Below are 20,366 nucleotides of genomic sequence, written 5' to 3'. Positions count from 1 at the left end.
AGACAGGGTTTCTCTGTGTAGCCCTGGCTGTCCTGGAACTCACTCTGTAGACTAGGCTGGCCTCGAACTCAGAAATCCGCCTGCCTCTGCCTCCCGAGTGCTGGGATGTTCCTGACTTTCAATGTTTTCTCTTAAAGTGTCCTGTAGAAATGCATTTAATGAAAAAGGCTCAGTGTCTTTGTTTGCCTAGCTCACTTTCACTTGTTCACTCTATGAGCAGGAGTTATTATCTTCCTTGTTCTTAGGCCCTGGGATTTTAATGTGCTCTGCTGCTCACTTTCAGCATGGGTCTGACTTTTGGCCTTAACTCAAATGAAGCTCTTCAGGCCCCATTGCCCATAAGTGTGAATTCTGTCCATGGCTGTGCCCCCATTTCTTAGACAAGCCATTAGCTGAACTGCCATACAGGTCCCACTGAGCTTCTAGTTAAGCATGTAAATATCTTGCTTTTCACAATGCTGGGCTTATAATTCTGCATTTATCCCTCACTTTTGGTTTGTTGTACTGGATGGGAGAAAATAGGGTCAAGGAAGGGTTCTGCTATCAAAATCCTTACAGATCTTGTGAGGCTGATAGCACATGTTATATTTCAATACTTAGAACCATGTTTACTTTAAAGGTAAATACAATGCAAATGCCTGTATACCAAGCCTTCATATATGTGTGAAAATATGCACAGAAAAAAAATAGAAAAAGAAGTAGGCTAGAATGTTTGTTGCTCTGACAAGTAGGGTATAAAGTTGTTTTTTTTTTTTTATTTTACTTTGTATATCTTAAGCGAAAGTATTAAGATAATTTATTCAATTTTATAATGAGACTATAAACATTCATAAAAGCTACTTGGAGGAAAATAAGCATTAATTAGTAGTGATGTTAAAATTCTAAAATAACAACACGGATCCAACAGGATCTCCTAAGGAAAATAATTAAGTAAAAAGTACATGAATTTATGGAGGTTTGGAAACATTTCTGTATTACTGTGTCTCAAGACTTAGACAAAATGTTCTCTCCCATGCTTTATCAAAGTACTTCTGCTGTAATGATGACCCAGGATCCCCATAGATGCCTGTGATTAAATGTCAGTTAATCTTCAAAAGGAATGAACTGCTCACCTAATTCACTCTGATCATGGCATAGCTCTTAGCAATCCCAATACTCTTTTTATTCTCTTTACGCACAGGTAGAGAGACACAGGAGACAGTCACTAACAAGTTAGATGGAAATTAAAAGCATAAACTGTGTGATTAAATGGTGTGAAGTTTCCCTCCATGCTCTCTATAGAAGTGGAAGAGTAAGCTGCCCACACAGAACAGGTGTGTTGTTAGGCAGTAATGAATGCAGATAGAAATGCAGGAAGGGTCTGCTTGGGTGCCTATTGCATCTGCTGGGAATGCAAACAGGGTCTGACTGGATGCCTTTTGCATTATTTTATGCAATGTATTCCAGCTAAAATCTATGTTATTTTGGTTGTTTTTTGTCTGTGTGAGTCTTTTTTTTTTTTTGTCCCCAAGACAAGGTTTCTCTGTATAATCTTAGCTGCCCTGGAATTCACTCTATAGAGCAAACTGGCCTTGAAATCAGAGAACTGCCTGTCTCTGCCTTCTTAGTGCTAGGATTAAAGGTGAGGGCCCCCACACTATTTTATGTGAGTCTTACAAGCCTACTGAGCCTGGAGGCCCAGAATCTTTGACAGATGCTTATGGGACAGATGGATGAGTGAATGGTTGTGTGGAAAGGGAACATTCCGAAGGGCAAGAAGAAACACTGACAAAGATCTGGGAAGTACGTATGCAAAGTGGCAGATGACTTTTCAGTGAATTTTCATTCCTTTCAACAAGTTACTCGTTATTTTGCCCAATTGCACTATTACACATTTTTAGACCAATGTGATGAGCTGAGACATTTGTAAATATGTTGCTTTCTTAACTGAGGAAAATTAAATAATGAAATAGTTTTAATTCTCGATTTTTAAAAAAAAGTATTTAAGGAGAAAATTAATACCAAAAAACTATAATTTTATCTTTCCCATATTTTAAAAAATTGCTTCAGGACCATTAAAAGAACAATCTAGTTTGCATTTCTCAATTTTGTGTATTCTAATATGAATATAAAATGCAATTCACTGGATAGAATCTTGAATACAATAAGATTTGATAAAAAAATTTCCCATTTAAATGTACAGTGTAAGTGAAGCTGTATGTCAGCTAATTTAGTTAATGTTTCTTAATTGGAGTGTGGGAGTACCTAACGAGAGAACCGCTGTAGTATAATAGGCTCTGAATGATAGAGCATCTATATAAAGGAATGTAAAGTGAGTTAGTAAGCTTATGGTAGACACATCTGGCATGTCTAGACAATGTAGGGATGGGAATAAAGGTTTTTAAATATAGGTCTACAAGCATCATGAAGGACCTATGCAAAATTACATTTGCAGAATAATATGGTTTCCAGTTTAGTGCTGTATGTATGCATCAGTGGTTAAGCAGAAGACTATTAATGAGTAAGCCTATGGAGTAACAGCTTAATCTTAGAATGGACTGAGATTATGCAACTACGAATTGCCATGAGCTACAATGCCATGGCCCCTTAGGAGCACTGAAAAATAGCTTTTATCACATGGCTCTATCATGTAATAGTTAACACTCTGGACTCTGAAAAATCACTCTTATCAAGGTTTCAACCAGCATACAGAATAAGATCATAAAAATGAAAATATTCTCACAGCACTCCTAGAAAGCAACTGTGCACTCTATTTCAAGAAGCTAGGCGAAAGGATATTGAATATTTCTGGAGTAGGTGAAAGGGTATTGAATATTTCTGGAGTAGGTGAAAGGGTATTGAATATTTCTGGGGTGAAATGGTGATGAACATTTTAGGAGACAGATATTAATTACATGCTGGATATACATATTAAACATCATGTGCTACCAGGTGCAATTTTTGTGTTAATGTATAAAACTTAAACATTATGAAGTGTAAGCAAAAATAGTTAAAACTTGTGTAGATGAAATACTATTGCCAGTGTCATCATTTTATAGATCATATATATTCAAAGTATATTTTACTTTTTTTCAAAGAAGGAAATAATGTACATATTTAACATGAATTAGATAGAATCCATAGGAAAAATATAGCTAACCATATAGATGAGTAAGTTATTCCTAATCATTCTCTAATTATTATAAAATTAATTTTCATTAATTTTCGGAGAATACAAAATATACAAACTAAATAACATCACATGTAGTCTTACCATGAAAGACAGTGTTGCAATGTGACATCTTCCTGGTTTCCCCATTTGGCCATGTGCATAATATTAGCACTGAATGGCATTCAAGGGAAGTACACACTGATTCACTCAACGGGTATTGAGAGGTAACATGTGCCATAGCAAGAATCTATATAATCCTCACTCAAAAGCATTGTCTTTGGGAATGGGCAGCGTTGTCTAGCATACATGAAGCTCTGGGTTCCATTCCCCAGCTCCACACAAATCACATGTACTTCTGCAAGCCTCACTCAGGAGAGACAGACAGGAGGACTGGAAGTTCAAGAGCATCCTCAGCCACAGGAAGTTTCAGGCAAGTCTGGGATACATGGTACCCAGTCTCAAGGCAAAACAAAACCCACAACAAACATGTTTTCACGTCTTCAGTGGCCCTTCCCTTCGGATGAATCATTATTACTTTAGCGTCATTCATTTTGACTTCTGGGTTGTCTCGAATTCATCCATTTACTTTAGACTGACGAAGACCTGCTGTAATGTTCACAGGTGGGCACACACAGGTTTTCTGACAAACAGTAAACAACTTCCCAAAGTTTCCTATTTTCTTTTGAAAAGAAACAAATTTTAAAGATTTGTTTTGTGAAGCTAAATCAAAAACAAACAAAAAACAAAATAAAACAAAACAAAACGTGACAAATGACACCCTCAAAGCTGCAGGCATCCATAATTGTGAATATGGTTGAGAATATGGACAAACCCTTTGTGCTCTAATTCTGGTACTCTCATCTGCTAGAAAGTTCTATTTTATGGCCTGACTCCCTTATATGTAGAATAGGAAGGAAAGTACTATCTTACACACTAGTTTAAAATCAAGTTATTATGGATAAATTATTCAAATGCATTACCTACTTTTTCCTTTATACAGTTTGCGGCAGTTATTTGGGTAGAAGCTACATGGTTGGGATAGGGATAGGAAAATTTTGGATGACAGAAATCAAACAACTGAAACACTAAAATAACTACATAATTTTGATCACAAAGCTTATCAAGGGAAGAAATATTAGAAAAGTTGAAAGCTGAAGCATTTACATTTCTTCTGGGGCAATGATATATGTGGATGCCAAAGGGGTTTCCCTGAGAAAGACTATGAGCTAACGACATAGGGAAAGGAGTTGGGTAGCAGAGAGTTGGGATAGGATGGTCGGTAGGTAGGGAGATGTTCCTCTTGAAAATCTGAAGTCACTAAGAAGTCTGGAAGGATAAGGTGGAAACTGGTCAGGGCAAAGGCTAAAGTTAGTGAGTACTGAGTCACCAGCACATCTTACCAGCACCTTTAACACCAGTCAGACCTCCTTATTAAGAATTCTGATCATTTTTCTAAGAGCAATGGCAAGCCACAAAAGGTTTTTAGCTGGTGGAATAATGCAATTGGATTCATGGTCTTTGGTATAAACACAAGAAGGCAAATAGGACAATTGGGGAACTATTAACATAATCCGTGAGAAAGAATGACAATAGTGTAATGGTTTGTATATACTCAACCCAGTGAGTAGCAGGATTATAAGGTGTGGCTGTGCTGGAGTAGGTGTGTGTGTCGCTGTGGTTGTGGGTTATAAGACTCTCATCCTAGCTGCCTGAAAGTCAGTATTCTACCAGCAGTCTTCAGATGAAAATGTAGAATTCTCAGCTCCTATTAAACCATGCCTACCTGACTGCTGCCCTGTTCTCTCCTTGATGATAATGGATTGAACCTGTGAACCTGTAAGCCAGCCACAATTAAGCCATGCCCTTCTAAGAGTTACCTTAGTCATGGTGTCTGTTCTCAGCAGTAAAACTCTAACTAAGACAAGCAGGAACTAAGAGAAGCAAGTAGATCTGGGAGACAATAACAACCAAAATTATCTTATCCCTAAAATCCCTAAGACTTGGTGACTGAATTCAAGAGTTGATAAAGAGGGAGGTGGCAAGTCTGACACTTGGGTGGCTGCAGGTCCATAGATGATTAATCCATCTACAGAAATAAGAAAACTGCTGAGAAAAACAGGCTGTGAAAGAAAGGTCATGAAGTTTAAGTGGGGATGTATAAACTAATTGTGGTGCATTTGAGACACAGGTATAGATTTTCAGCAGACAGTGAGTGTATGGGGAAATGGTTATATGGGTAAGCTTTAAATTAAGAGAAGTATTTATAACTATGAATAAAAATATGTGAGTCTTCAGCATATTGATTGTAACAAAAACCTCACTTTACATGAAATCACCTATAAAGGGGTTGGGAGGAGCAGAAGAGAGAGACAGGGAGACAGAGACAGAGAGGGAAGAGAGAAAGAAAGGAATAGAAGAGAGAGCAGGAGGGATACAACCCGAGGAACAGCAATATTATAAAGCTGTACAAAAGAGTTAACTGCCAAGACAGGGAAGAGCATAACTGATGAAAACTTGCCTTGGACAGCAGAGGGAGGAAAAGCTGTCACGGGGGAGTGGCCAGCAGTTTGTATGGGTAAGAGGTTAAGAGAACTGGGAATTAAGAAATGTCCTTTAAGGTTTTTTAGCATCAAGGCCCTGGCTACCTTAGAAAGCAGAGTTCAACAGAGGATCAGGGAATGGAAACCTCACTGTGGTGAGATGAAAAGTGAAAGAGGAGAAAGAAAACAAACATGTAAGTGTGGGGTGGGAGAGAGTAGAGGCTGGGTGTCCAGTGGGATTGTGAATTCCCTCTTTGCTTTCATTGTCACTTGCTTTCATTTTCAATTGTTTTTGAGCTTTGCTTGTTTGCTTGTTTTTTAAATAAAAAGAGAGCAGATTTAGACATTGATATACACATCCAGTAGAAAAAGACCATTACAAACACAAAAGGTATGGTAGGTGGAGAATCTTGGTGGTAGATGGTATGACTAACACGTGGAAGGAAGGACCTGGGTTTGATCCACCAGAACTTTATATGCATATGTGTGTGTTTAAGTAGGTATATCACAAATACTACTTAATATACAAACACTGGAGGGGAGAAGAATGAATGAAAAGGGGAAATGGCTTAGAAGGCAGAGACTTCTAAGGCAGCAGAGAGGATACACTAACAGGAAAAGAAAACCCCACCTATATTAACAAATGGACAAATAAGGAGGAGTCGGGCTAGTTTTCCTGTTCTCTCCATGTGTATCGCTGTCTCTGTCTGTCTGCCTATTTCTGTATCTGACTCTGTCTCAGTCTCTCTGTCTCTGTCTCTCTCTCTCTTTCTCTATCCCTCTTTCTGTGTATGTCTTCCTGTCATTTTGTCCATCTGTCCATTTATTTTTTCTTTGGTTTTTTTGGATGAATAAAGGAGGTGGTGGCTAATGGACCAGGATTTCACCATGAACATGTGAACCCACTTTTTCTATATGTTCTTCTATGGCTAGCACACTGTCCTCAATTTACCATGTACATGTCTGACTTAATGTCTGACACAGTCTCATGTAGCCTAGGTTGACATCTAAGTCTTAGTCCTCCTGCTTCAGCCTAGAAAGTTCTGAAATTACAGGTGTAAGGCTTGTACATTCTTTATGAATTAAACTATGAGATCAGCTACTGAGACAAGGAAGAAAAAATACCTGGAATCAAGACACACCAGAGAAATGGAGCCGGGGAAGGGGCTGCTGGAATTTCATGGGCATAAATGTACAAATTAAGTAATAACTCTCTCTCATTACTATACACAGTCTGACATTATAGGGAAACTTGTTTCCAAAAGGTAGGCACACCATAAAAGACCTATACTTTCAGCTTAGCAGAGTTTGATGTATTTTTAGAAGCCTTAATCTATAATTTGTGTTAATCCATTTAAAGTACAAGTAAAACTCATGTGGGGTGATTTTTCTCTCTGTTTAGAATGCATCGAAATATAGCAAGTTTCTATCAATTCAAGCAAAGTGAAAGAAATATTTGCCTTGTCAAGATGCCCATATGAATTAAGAAGGTGGCTAATGGACCAGGATTTTACCATGAACATGTGAAATCAGGTTTTCTCTTCATTCCCCTCTGACTAGCACAGTGCCCTCAATTTACCATGTAGATGGCTAACAATAAATGACTACAAAACCACTGAGCACAGAGCAAATGCCACATAAATGACTGCTGTCTGACAAAAATGGTTCTTATCAGAAAAATCAACATTTATATGTAGAGCAATGCTTCCAAGGGCCTTAAAAATAGTTTGTTCTTTTAAATGAGTTAAACATGCCCTCAGAAATCATGTTGACATTGGTCTCTTGCTTAGCAGAGAGAAACGTTTGTCCTGGTCCACTTGGAATTCTTTCAATTTCAAAATTCTGGCATTAGAATTCAGGAGTCTTCACTCTCTCAAACACACACACGCCATATATATATATATATATATATATATATATATATATGTGTGTGTGTGTGTGTGTATGTGTATGTGTGTATGTTTGTATGTTTGTATGTTTGTATGTATGTATGTATGTATGTTACAGAACCCTGCTCCCCTAGAAAATTGAACAGAGGTAACCAAGACCCCCACTATCCTAGCATGTCACTTTGGAACATGCCCTTTTATCAGAGATCATCCATTTTCTCTCAACAGGATTGGAAACAGTCTTTGCTGGTGTTGTTATAAATTGCTCATTAATCAAAATGGATTTATTGAGCACCCATACTGTGCAAAGCCTGCACTAAGTGATTTGAAATAACAGGTTGCTTAGTTACCACCAAATGGAAAAATTCCCTTGCGAAGGATAAAATTAAATGAAGGGCAGACAATAAAACATCATCTTTGATGGCATCTACTCTTTCATAAAGGCTTCTTACTGACATTACAGCCATTTTCTTTTAAAGACAACTCATTCATTAATTCACTTTTTGTTGTTGCTACATATTTATATTGCTTTGAGGAAATATACATTCCTCTGTCACTGCCATGAGAATATACACTCCTCTGTTTGAGAGGGAAACAGGCAGTTTAATAGTGGCAGCACAGATAAATGGAACCTCAGCAACCCTTATGTTAGGACTCCAGTGTTATCCTTCTTATTCCATATGAAATCTTCAGTCACCAAGGCCCTAGCAAAGTGATCCTCAGAAGAAAAAAAAAATCACGTTTTGATTGAATTATAAAATCTGGTTGTTGAATATAAATAAGCTGCTAATTTACTTTCATATTAAAATTAAACTAGTAGCTATGGTTTAAAAAAGTTCAGCTCATCTGCCTAATAAATACAGAAAGGAGACTAATAGGCATACATCACTGATATTTTCAGAAGAGATGTATTTTATCTATGAATGGTTTTACTAGTTACCAGGAAGAGAAATCTCTCAGCCTCTAAGATAAGAAAGTCCGGGAGGATTTGGCTTATACAGACAGATCCATGCATGCTAATGCATTGAACATGTGCACGTTATTATAAGTCTCTGTGTTAGATTCACTAGACCTTTGTAATACATCAAAATTCATGGTGTACACAAGAAACATTTCTTTCTTGGTTCCTAGGCTGGGGGTGAGAGGTCCAAAATCAAGGCATCGGCAGGACAGATTCCTTGTGAGGTCAGTGAGAAGGTTCTGCTCAAGCCTTTGGCCTGGCTTGCAGAGGGCTATAATCTTGTGTCACCTCACACTGCCTTTTCGATTTCTATAAAAAACACAACTCATACCGTATTTCTGACAGGCACACAAAATCTTGGACATTGCAATATCACATTGGTGCCATCTCCAAATTGATGCTAGGAAATCACACAATCCAGTTATCCCCTGCCAAAAAAACAGGCAAAATGCGAGCAAGCAAAACAAACACAGCTTCCAGTGTTTTGCATGAGTTTACAATTCTGTTCATAGCTTCTTCTGAAGCACGTGCTCATAGGTTGGACAGGCCCAGTAAAGCTTACTTAATTGTTTTATTACTTCTGTGAAGATGGTATCTCTAAACTCTGCAAATAAAATCACACCAAAGGTGCCAAGAGTTGGGATGCAAGCTGTTAAAGTCCTTTTTGTGTGGAGTATTGAGGTTTGGTCTTTTGCTATGGGCCGTTAATGTCAAATATTGGCCCCCAAGGCCTGGTTGCCCCTAGGCATGAGAGAATCTGCACATATACAAGTAATGTTATATCACCTTGCCTCCTGCCAACTTATCCCTGATTGATGAATAAAGATGCCTACAACCTATAGCTGGGCAGAAGAAAGAGAGGCAGCATTTCAGTTTCTGGGCTTAGAGCCTGAGGAGAGACCACAGGAATGGGGAAAAGAAGGTAAAGAGAGAAAACACCATGGGGTAAGTGAGTCATGAAAACAAAGCTATGGGGCTGGACAATTGGAGTTAAGAGCAGCCAGGATAGAATATAACAAGTTATAACTCGGGGTTAATGATAGGGAAGTAGATATTAATAACAGAGGACAGATATCTGCCAAGCTCTGGTACATAAGAGGCTTTATAAATATAAAATGTGTGTCTTTTATCTGGGGACTGAATGATCAAAGTTGGGGTAGAAACCCTTGTTTGAGATTAAACATTTACTGCAACAGTGAAGGGCAAACAATTCAAACCTTAGGTGTTCCTTTTAAGATATGGCCATCTTTTTTCATGTCTCTCTTGTCTCTTTCCCCTCCTCCCTCCCACAAGGAAGGTTTTCAGGCTAGTTCCTATACAGAATCTTCTCTCTTCCACCTCCTCCCAGTTTCCAGGGCAGTTCCTATGCAGAACATCCATTCCATCTTGCTGTAAACCTACACCAGACCATTCAACCGAGTCATCTATTACATGCGTTCTTGGAGATATGGTTCTCTAAAGCACTGGCTATTTATTTCCAAAATATCAGAGTCTATGAAGGGAGAAGGAATGATCTTTATTCCTACACAGCTCTCAGCATCTCTCTCACTCTTCACTACCATTACCTTTGGCTGGCCAGTCATTTCTTGTTGATTGTATATTATTTACATTGCCTTTCCATTGTGGAAATAAACATCATGACAAAGAGAAACTCTGGGGAATAAAGAGCTTACAGTTCCAGGTAAAAATCCGCTATTGAGGGTAATCAGAGCAGAAAGTCAAGGAGGGATCTTGCAGCATTGAGAAATGGTACATGTTGGCTAACTCTCTGGCCCATGCTTAGTTAACTTTACTATATAGCCTAAATTGTCCTAGACACAGGACATGAACCTAATGATGCTTACAGCTGGGCCTATGAGCATCAATTAATAACCAAGATCATCACCCATACACATGTTCACAGGCCAGACTGAGCTAGGTAATTCTTCAATTGAAGATTCTCCTCTCAGATGACGCTAAGTTGTTGTGTCAAGTTGACATTCAAGGCTGTAACCGGGATACACATTGATCAGCTAGATATTCTTCCTGCTTCCAACCTCACTTCTGGACAATTCAAACCCATTTTGTTTCCTTATAGTCATTCTAAAACAAATACCAGATGATGCCAATATTATCCTCTCTTTCTTAGTACTCCTTCCACCTTAGCAGCATTCTACACCCTAGGAGGTCAGACTCTGAATGAATTTCATTCTTCCATGCCTATGGAACTTTTATAACACCATCCCTAGGCTACAGTTGTCATAACCTTCTCCCATTGATCCATCTAACATTCCATAGTTGAGGCCAAAATCAGGAAGCATCTATTGGAAGAAAATCGTAACTCATGTCCCTCTTTTCCTACAATCCAGGAGTACTTGGCTTTGCTTGTTACTAACTTCGAATTTTCTAATTTGGGAGACTTGCACCTTAACTCTATTTCCTTGGCAACAGTTAACACTATACACAGACCACCAGAGGTGCTCAGTGAACATAATATTGGATGGGGAAGTAGGTAGATTCCACCCCATTCAGTCTGAGACTTGTCTGCATTAGGAGTTGTCTCTACACCTGCAAGTCCTATGGTAGCAGAGGGAACACATATGTAACTCCAAGAGAGGTCAGTGCCTCCCCCAGGTTCATCAGTTCACTAAGCTGGTCATGAAAGGACGTGGGAAGCTAAACACAAGTCATAAAGTACTCATAGCAGTGGGAGACTTGGAAATGTCAGGATTCATGAATCCTAGTGTTACAGGTTAACTGAATGAGTAGAACGGAACAGCAGTAGAATAGGGGGTGCAAACTGTTTCCTAATCTAGCCACTAAAAACCACAGCTATGCTGATGGTATGTCACTAGCTTTGGTGTTTATTGAGAGCAATCCCTTAGAAGTCCCTGCCAGGAATCTATATTCATATTTATTCCTATAATTAAAAACCGCATAATTTCCACTTTAATTCTACACTCCCCACTGATAGAATTCATAAACACAGCCCAAAAGAGCAAAGTACAAACATTTATGAATTCAGCTGGGTCAATTTGTCAAGCTGATTTCTATACTAAACCCAAGTATCAAAGACAATGGGGGGGTGTCAGATATCTATGCAGATTAACTTGTGTTCCATTTAGAAAAGGAAATGAAACAAAAAACAAAACTGTAGAGGAATTTTAATCCAGCAACATAGTTGCTCTGGCAAGTGATTACATCCAAAAACCTACATCTATGTGATCTGCCACACACCTTTAATCCCTCATGCACCTTTAAGGTAAAGTTAGTTTGTAGAAGGAAGCAACAATGTTTGAAAGTGATGTCTAACTATTGCATATGCCAGCAAGATGTTGGTGACAGGACCCTGATATAGCTGTCTTTTGTGAGGCTATGCCAGTGCCTGGCAAATACAGAAGTAGATGCTCACAGTCATCTATTGCATGGAACACACAGGGCCCCCAATGGAGGAGCTAGAGAAAGTACCCAAGAAACTGAAGGGATCTGCAACCCTATAGGAGGAACAACATTATGAACTAACCAATACCCCCAGAGCTCATGTCTCTAGCTGCATATGTAGCAGAAAATGGCCTAGTGAGCCATCATTGGGAGGAGAGGCCCTTGGTCTTGCGAAGATTATATGCCCCAGTAGAGGAGAATGTTAGGGCCAGTAATCGGGAGGGGGTGGGTTGGGGAGCATGGTTGGGGGAGGGTATAGGGAACTTTCGGGATAGCATTTGAAATGTAAATGAAGAAAATATCTAATTAAAAAAGAGAAAGTGATGTCTAGTTGAAGGGCAGGCAAAGTGATGAATCAAGAGAAAGATCTGACAGAATGGGTCAAAAATAGGATATAAGAGAACAGCACAAGAAAGAGAAGCTATTTAAGCTATGAAGCACAGGGAGAAACAGTCAGTTGTGAGTCAGTGCAGTGAGTACAGTGCAGTGGAGCTGAGTTCCTCTGTGACCTCATGCAGTTCAGGGCAGGGCAGCAGAGACAGTTGAAACCAGAGGATCAGAAGGAGTCAGAAGACTAGAACAATTTGTCTGTTAGTTTAAGGCAAAGTAGAGCAGTTCAGTGAGAAGCTGTGGGAAGCCAGATGGAATCAGTCAGCTTGGAGAGGAGTTTGAGCCCAAACAGCTGAGTTGAACCAGCCAGCCAGCCAGAGTTCAGAAAGAGCTGGAAAGGGTGAGCTTATTCAGTAGTAAGCCTCTGAGACATTACATCTGGCAAATCAAAGTTTCTTTTACAAAACAACAGAAACTCAGACAGTTGTATAAATATGTGCTTTCCAAAAGCAGTTAGATGAATAACTTCTTATGCTGTGATAGAGTTCCCTTATCAAGGGTCAGAGAAAGCAAATTCCCTCCACTTTAATGCAGGAAGGTGCTTGACTATAGGAGAATGATGTCACCATTCAGAGCTAAGTCTCAAAAAGAAGTGCAGCTTCTGTCACATTTTCTCGGGGTATTTGTCCCTGGAAATTCAACATACATCATGAGCAATCCAAGTAGGCCACAACAGATATGAAAGGTAAGATTTTCATTTGTAGATCTGTTTAAAATTAGCCCAGCATTCACAGTAACCCACCTGCCTCTGCCTCCTGGGTCATAAGCTTGAGCCAGAAAACCTGGCCTATGATACAATCTGGTACACAGATTCTACTACAGTATTTAGTCAAGATGCCCTAGCTTAATTAGTTGGATGAGCAAGCAAGAAATTCCAGGAGAGCCATCCCAGAACTTCAGGTTTACAAGCAAAATCAATGATTGTATGTATGTTGTTGTTGTCATTATTTCAACTAAGTATTAAGGTTGGTGTATTGTGTGGCAATCAATTACCACAAGAGAGTTTGAAAGTTGGAAATTGGGTGGGTGTTCTATTAGAAAAACTTAAACATGTGGCTTTAACATTGTGACATGCCAGCAGGCAGAAGCTGAGGAACCTGAAAGCAAGTGATTATGAATGCCTAAAAGCTCAAGGGAGAAGCCATAGGAATCCAAGTAGCTTTGCCAAAGCCATTGGTGAGGGCTTCAAAGAGAGAAATGGTGACTGCAAGCTGTGAAGGTCTTGATCTTTCTGAAGTCGTTACCTTAAATGTAGTCGCTTATCATGGCCCAAAATGCAAGAGTGTATCATAGGCCAGCTGTGCTAGCTCAAGCATATGACCCCAATAATCAGGAGGCAGAGGCAGGGGCAGGGGCAGAGGCAGGGGGTTACTGTGAATTTTTGGCCATCTTCAACAGCATTACGAACTCAGTACACACATGAAGAACAGGCATAAGCACAGTGAAATGGCAGCTTTCCACAAGCCAGCAAGAGAGCCCTCACCTGGACATGCTGTCATCTCAGCTTTGCAGAGCACAAAATGGTAAAAGAATCGAAGTCCTAGCATTTTCACTGGTAATGAGTAGGCACAGTGATCTTCAGAATTCAGCTGGTGCTCAAAGGAAAAGCGTGCCATCCATAGAAGGTAAATGGTCTCCATACCACAGCCTCAGCTAAGCTCACACTTCATAGCCATTACAATCTGCCAGGTATCCAACTAGGCTCCCCCCCCCCCTCCTCCTCCTTTTAAAGTTAAGCAAGTTTCCAATTTATTTCAAGTAGATTTTAAAACACTCTAAATATTGGTATCTATGGCAAACAATAGTGGGTGGGTAAGCTCTTAGCTCCAATCAGAACATGACATATTGCAATTTTTTTTACTCCCATATCACCCCTATAAATGATAAAGATGCACTTTAAAATGTCGATTATGATGAAGAGCTTTCAAGAGAATAACCTAATAACTTTAGATCCTAGCTCATCAAAGTGATAGCTTTATAAATGTTTGAGGCCTTCCATTGAGTTCAGCTTTTTTTTTTTTTATAACAGTTAAGACCTGCAGAACAATAGGCTCCATCTTCTAACTAGACTTGGCATCAGTGATTCTCTATAGGCTGAGGATGTAGCTCAGAATTGGAATGCCTAGCACACATAGTGCCCTGGATTCAATTCCTAACATGGAAAAGGCAAAAAATGAAGGTGGCTTTCCAAATACTCCAAGTGAGCAATTACGGCTGACACAATGTGATAGAAAAGTGGTCCTTGCAAAAAAATACCCTGATAGACTCACAGATCCATGAGACAATAAATTACTGTTATTAGTAAAAGCTTAGAGGCTTTTAAATAGCAATAGACAGACCGCACAGGCATCCTCGCTTCAAAAATTGTACCTTCTGCTTCCAAGAGAGGTTAAATCCTCTTTCCCACCGCCTTCAAAGGACTGTATGAATTATTATATCCTTACATATCATACCATCTGACAAACTTTACCATTCACTTAACAACCTTCTCAGATGTCTATGGCAAGGCTATTTGGGACACTCTCTCCTCAAACATTATCACTTTCAGAACTCTAAAATTTTGGGGTGTTTTTTTGAATTTGAATAAAGAATAACCTCCTTAATTTTATTTTCAAATGTTGTTTGTAAAATATGATTCTCAATAAAATAACACTCTACTCTGAAATGAACATTTCTTTTAAAAAATTTCAGATATGTAATTCATATTAAGAAGTACCATATTTGAACTGAGGAGATAACACAGTTGTTGAAATACTCTGAAGCTTTGATTAGAGATGTGAGGAATTCTTGGTATGTACACTCCTTGACCTATATGCTTCTATTTTGTCATTTTTTCCTTTCTGCATAGTGTTCTGAGAATTTTCTTCTTGGCCCATTTCCCATTCTTTAACACTTCCTTCAGCTGGAATCTTGTAGACCACCCATATCATTACTCTCCTGCCTAAAGAGGATTATAATTGTTTCTGCTTCATTCCCAAGGGTGTTGCTTTAAACTAAATTCAATTTTCAGAATTTCTACATGAGATGAGTTTGGGGTGCTAATCTGTACAAGGGCTAGTTTACACTGTGAGTTCCTCAGGAATCCTCCCCCTTGTTTTGTTCATAACAAATCAAGACTGTGAAGTCTTTGGGATGGAGGGCATGAGACAGCATTATTCATGATTACTATTCAGGGTCAACCTTAAAATCCCAGTCTATGGAGGATGGTGTTCATAGTAGAGGCCTCATACTGGGCAGGCATGGAGATCTCTCTACATCTAAATTTATCACTCCAAGCACCATGTCTCAAAGGCAGGTTACTTAGGACAAATGTGGCTTTGCTGCTGTGCAGGCTTCCCACACACTCCAATGCTTAGGACCACCTGCTTCTCTAATGTATTGATAAAATGGGCTCCAAAGCAAGTGTGATCCAAGCATGAGAATTCCTCATGAGATTTTTGATGCTGTTAAGACATTTCTCCTCCCTCTATTTTTACACAGCATTCCTTGTTTGCAGCAGAGAGTTGACCGGAACCTCATTAGCCTTTGGACCTTGGCACAACTCTTCTTTATCCCAAGGTCCTTAGCATTCAGGACATTCCTGGCACATCAAGGAAATCAAGATGTTGACAGATGACTAAGGAGAAACCTCCCCTCCTCGGGTCAAAACTCCCTTACAGCTTTGCACATGTTGACAATGTTTTCCCACCTCTATGAACCATTCTCCTCAAGTCTACCACGTGCTTTATTAACTTCGCTTATCACAAAGTTCTGGCTGTCAGCCATTTCTATAGATGCTATGAGCAATATTCTCTATGATAGTACATGAATCACTCATTTAATCACTTGCCTTCATCTGTAGCCTGTGCTCATTGGATCTTCTGCTGTCCTTATAACTTTTCTGCTTTTTCCTGCCACATGAGAGCTTTTATCTGACTGCCACATTCCCTAACACCCAGTTCTGTGTCCACCGTTCCTAATTCACCTTGTCCCCTTACCTAAGATAGTACCATAGCACTGAATAAACAACACAAATTCCATCACTCAAGTTCAAGCCCCAGGTCCAACCCTATTCACATAATCCCGTGATGCTTCCTCATGTGTCATGGCCTCCATTTCTTCACCTAAAGTGATGGGTAATATTAATAGCTCACAGCATCCTAAGAGTTATATGAGGTGATACACATAAAATACTGAGAACAAGTAATAAGTTCTTCATAATTTTTAACTATTTTTATGACTATATTTTCACCTTATCCAAAACCCGTCTTCCTTCTGTATGCTAATGATTCATATGGCACTCCTGACTCAGGGCTCCCCCAATCTATTTGTTCATCTCTTAAAAGTTTCTAGCCAATTATTTATAATGGTTTTCCCAGGTTTTACTTCAGCTCCTCTCTAACTCTTCCAACCATTGCTCCCTCACCCCACCCCAAATACTAGGACCTGAACCAAGAGTCTCATATACAGTAGACAAGCACTCTGCCACTGAGCTACCCCCACTATAATGTGCCAACTCATGCAGAAAGAAACACATTTGAAAATGTAGCAGAATTTCTCTCTAATAATAACAACTATGTTGACCTCTTTCCATCTCTGGGCAAGGTATGTCTGTACTTACCTGGGCTATTGATGGCTGACATCTACCCATCCTTTTCTTTCTTTGAATGTTTTAACTGCAGGACCTCCCTCCACTAGAAAAGCCTTCCTACCTTCAAACTAGACCAAGCCTCACTTTTCCTAAAATGAATTACCACCACGTCCTTCTCTTCCCTGCTTTTTTCCTGTGCTACCTTCATAACTCTTTGCTATTGTCCATGTAACCTGTATTTTCCATTCCCAATTTTATTTCCAGTCTCCAGAGTCTCATGGTTTTACCGTTTCTCACCTGGGTTTATGAGCTCACTTCTATAAGCAGCCATTAGATTGTCAACCTTTCTCCTGCTCCTAAGAGCTTCTCATTCACACTTTGCCAAAGGTCCTGGTGATACACTGAGTAGCAACTTGAACCTTTCCTCCTCCATTCACTTTTATAGAAACATATTGTATATAATCAATGGTGAGGCAAAAACTCAGGTTCAGTCATAGGTCCAACCATTAATTCATTGTAAATAAGATACACATTCATTTTCTTTAGCAGTGAATGGAGACAATATTTGTCTTGCCTTGCCAACTAGTTTGTAACATAATTTTTTAAAAAAAATCAAAGTCCAGGCATTGTTTATGCCTTTAATTCCAGCACTTGGGAGGCAGAAACAATCAGCTTTCTATGAGTTCAAGGCTAGCATATTTTACACAGTAAGTTCTAGGACAACCAGAGCTACACAGTGAGACCCTGTCTGAAAACCAATCCTCTGCAAAACAAAACAAAACACAAAAACCAAGCAACAATAAAAACAGACAAAAAGAAAAAAGTACAGATATAAGCATGCTATAAAGAATAAAATAAATTTAGCAGTAAAATATAGTTTGATAAGTTAGAAACAAATAGGATGCTGTAAGGTCTATATAAATACTCTTGCTACCAAAGACACAAAGCATATCTGACCAAGGTTAAACAATTACACAATTAAAACACATCCAAGTAGCTTCAACAAGGCAGGCCCATCTCCATGAACAGTCCTAAATCATTAAGAGGTCTCACATTGAAACCTGTGGCTTACCTGTATTCACTTGAAATGCAAAATTGATCATTGGGGCTATCCTGAGGCACTTTCATTTTGATAATACAGTACTAGAGTATTAATAATGTATTTTCAGTTATGTGAATATGCAAATTGAATTGACCAATTGCGAGCAGGAAATATTACCAGTTCTTGGAGAAGGTGCCCTTGCGATTTCTAAGGAGCAGGGCTTCTTTGTAACAGCTGTGTCCACGAGTTCACAGAGGAAGTTCTCATTTTCCGAAGGGAATGTGTCCAGAGAAGCAGATGGTTCGATCTCCATGGGGTAATTCCTCTTCTTCGGATAAGACTCCTGAAAAGGAGATGGGAGAAAACGCTCCTTAGTAAAACTACAGCCTTGTCAGATTTGTAAAATTCAGGAAAGATCACTGGGTCCATCGGTATCAACTTAGCTGAGAACTAATGTTCTGTTTACTTTAAAAGGTCCTATAACCACGTAACCCCATTGTGAAGATCAATGTTTTTCAAGTGTTCTTATTATTCGGTTCCAATAATATTGCACTGGTTATTAAGTTTTGATCTTCCTCTGAGTGGTGTGTGTATGTGTGTGTGTGTGTGGGGGGGTGTATTCCTAGTCACAGAGTAAACAGCTTTAATCAACCATTATTTCCAATGCCCTGCTCTTTGCCTGCCTCCTAGAGATAACCATGTCACTCAGCGTGGGCCAGTTAGACACAAGGAGAATCCTCTGGGAGGCTTCTGAAAGGATGTTTTTCCCCAGAGAAGTTTGTGAGGAGGCTACACCTAGGCTCCTCTCTAAAGGAGGGGAAGAATTTTGTTTTTTGTTTGTTTGTTTGTTTGTTTGTTTGTTTTTCTTTTTACTACAATGCAAACTCAAGATTGGTAAAGTTGCAACATTAAGATAAGAGTGTAGGTACCATTGGGTAGCTTGAATAGACCCAGGACCAGTTTCTTCAGGCTTCATAAGTAAATATTAGCATCCTTATAGTTTAAGGTGTTCCTATTTGAGTTTCCTCTCAGATTTATAAGTATTCCATAAAACACATTAACTATACAATTAATATACTATGGCTAACCCCTTTTAAGGTTAGGATACGATGTAGATCTAAATTTTATGTTACTAAATTCCCCAACATAATTTAAAAACCACAGTTCAGCGAATTGTATAACATCTCAATTTCTTACTAGTGATGTATTAACTAGTTACCAATAATTATTGGATCTTCCCCGTGTGTGAGTGTGTGTGTGTGTGTGTATGTGTGTGTGTTTGAGTGTGTGAGAATATGTGAGTGAATGTGTTTTGAGTGTGTGTGTTTAAGTATGTGAGTATGTTAGAGTGTGTGAGTTTGAGTGTGTAGGAGTGCATTTGAGTGTGTGAATTGAGTGTGTGTGTGTTACCATGTTAAGCCCAGAGTCTAAGCACTGGAGATTTTGTCTTAAGTTAGTAAGACATAGTCCTTGCCCTTGGGGAGTTCATCGTCGTCTACAGAAGACAAATAACTACACAATGGATTTCAGAATGAATCACATTTTATTTTTTTCTGCTTGTTATCTTATAAAGTACACTTTACAACTGAGAAACAACAAGAATATAAACTCATTTTCAAACAATCTTCCATGATGTACTCCAGGGTGATACAGATTCCATGTGAGCTCCTCCTTTCTCTATGATGATATTTACAGTGAGTGCAATTCAAGGTCAGGGTAATTGCTTTCAGACCACACCAGACCCTCACACATCAAAGAGTCAATTATGTTCACTCTACTCTATTGAAAGCGGGAAATTGGGAGTAATTTATTTTTAACAACAAAGGGTGACAAAGTAGAAAGCATCCAGAGAAAGCAATCAGGAGGGCATGTGCTTTCAAACCCATGTCAGAGAAGAAAATGATGAAAGGAGACACAGCATTCTATCCAGAGAAGCTGCACAGTCACACAATGGTTTTCTCAACAAATTTCTCAAGAGCTATTTCACAAAGTGGAGGGAAGGGCATAGCTCTTAAAAGGCAAAAAATACAACAAAATAAAACAAAAAAGTCTAATGTTTATAAGACAAGGAGAGGAAATTGGGGTTCATACTCAAAGTAAGTTTTATGCATTAATAGTATTAATTTTCTTATAAAAATAAACATGCACTGACAAAACAATAGGCTAACAATCATGACTAGAAAGTAACAGAGTAGACTCTCCATTGCTGGCTAGTTATCTGTGGATGAGATTCCAGATGACCATTGCTGGAAATCTCCAGCTAGTTATCCTGGATGAGATTATGGATGAAGCACGTTTGTGGTGTTATACCAGAGAACTGGGCCTTGCTCCATGCACTTTGCCCTGTGCACTACCCTGGCTCCAGAATCTGCTGCAGACCCTGCTGCACAACAAGAGTTGAAT

General features: G+C 39.1%; 1 protein-coding gene across 1 annotated transcript in view; it reads right to left on the bottom strand.

Annotated features, from left to right (window-relative positions):
* Anks1b (ankyrin repeat and sterile alpha motif domain containing 1B) overlaps window positions 1–20,366 on the bottom strand; it is a 1,052,697-nt gene that overhangs the window by 690,529 nt on the left and 341,802 nt on the right. Inside the window, exon 11 of the mRNA XM_029482977.1 lies at window positions 18,141–18,306. Within this exon, the coding sequence (XP_029338837.1) occupies window positions 18,141–18,306 (166 nt within the window). The remainder of the gene's footprint in view (window positions 1–18,140; window positions 18,307–20,366) is intronic.

Source organism: Mus caroli, chromosome 10 (assembly GCF_900094665.2).
Source record: "Mus caroli chromosome 10, CAROLI_EIJ_v1.1, whole genome shotgun sequence".
NCBI lineage: Eukaryota > Metazoa > Chordata > Mammalia > Rodentia > Muridae > Mus > Mus caroli.
This window is presented reverse-complemented; position numbering and strand designations above follow the sequence as displayed.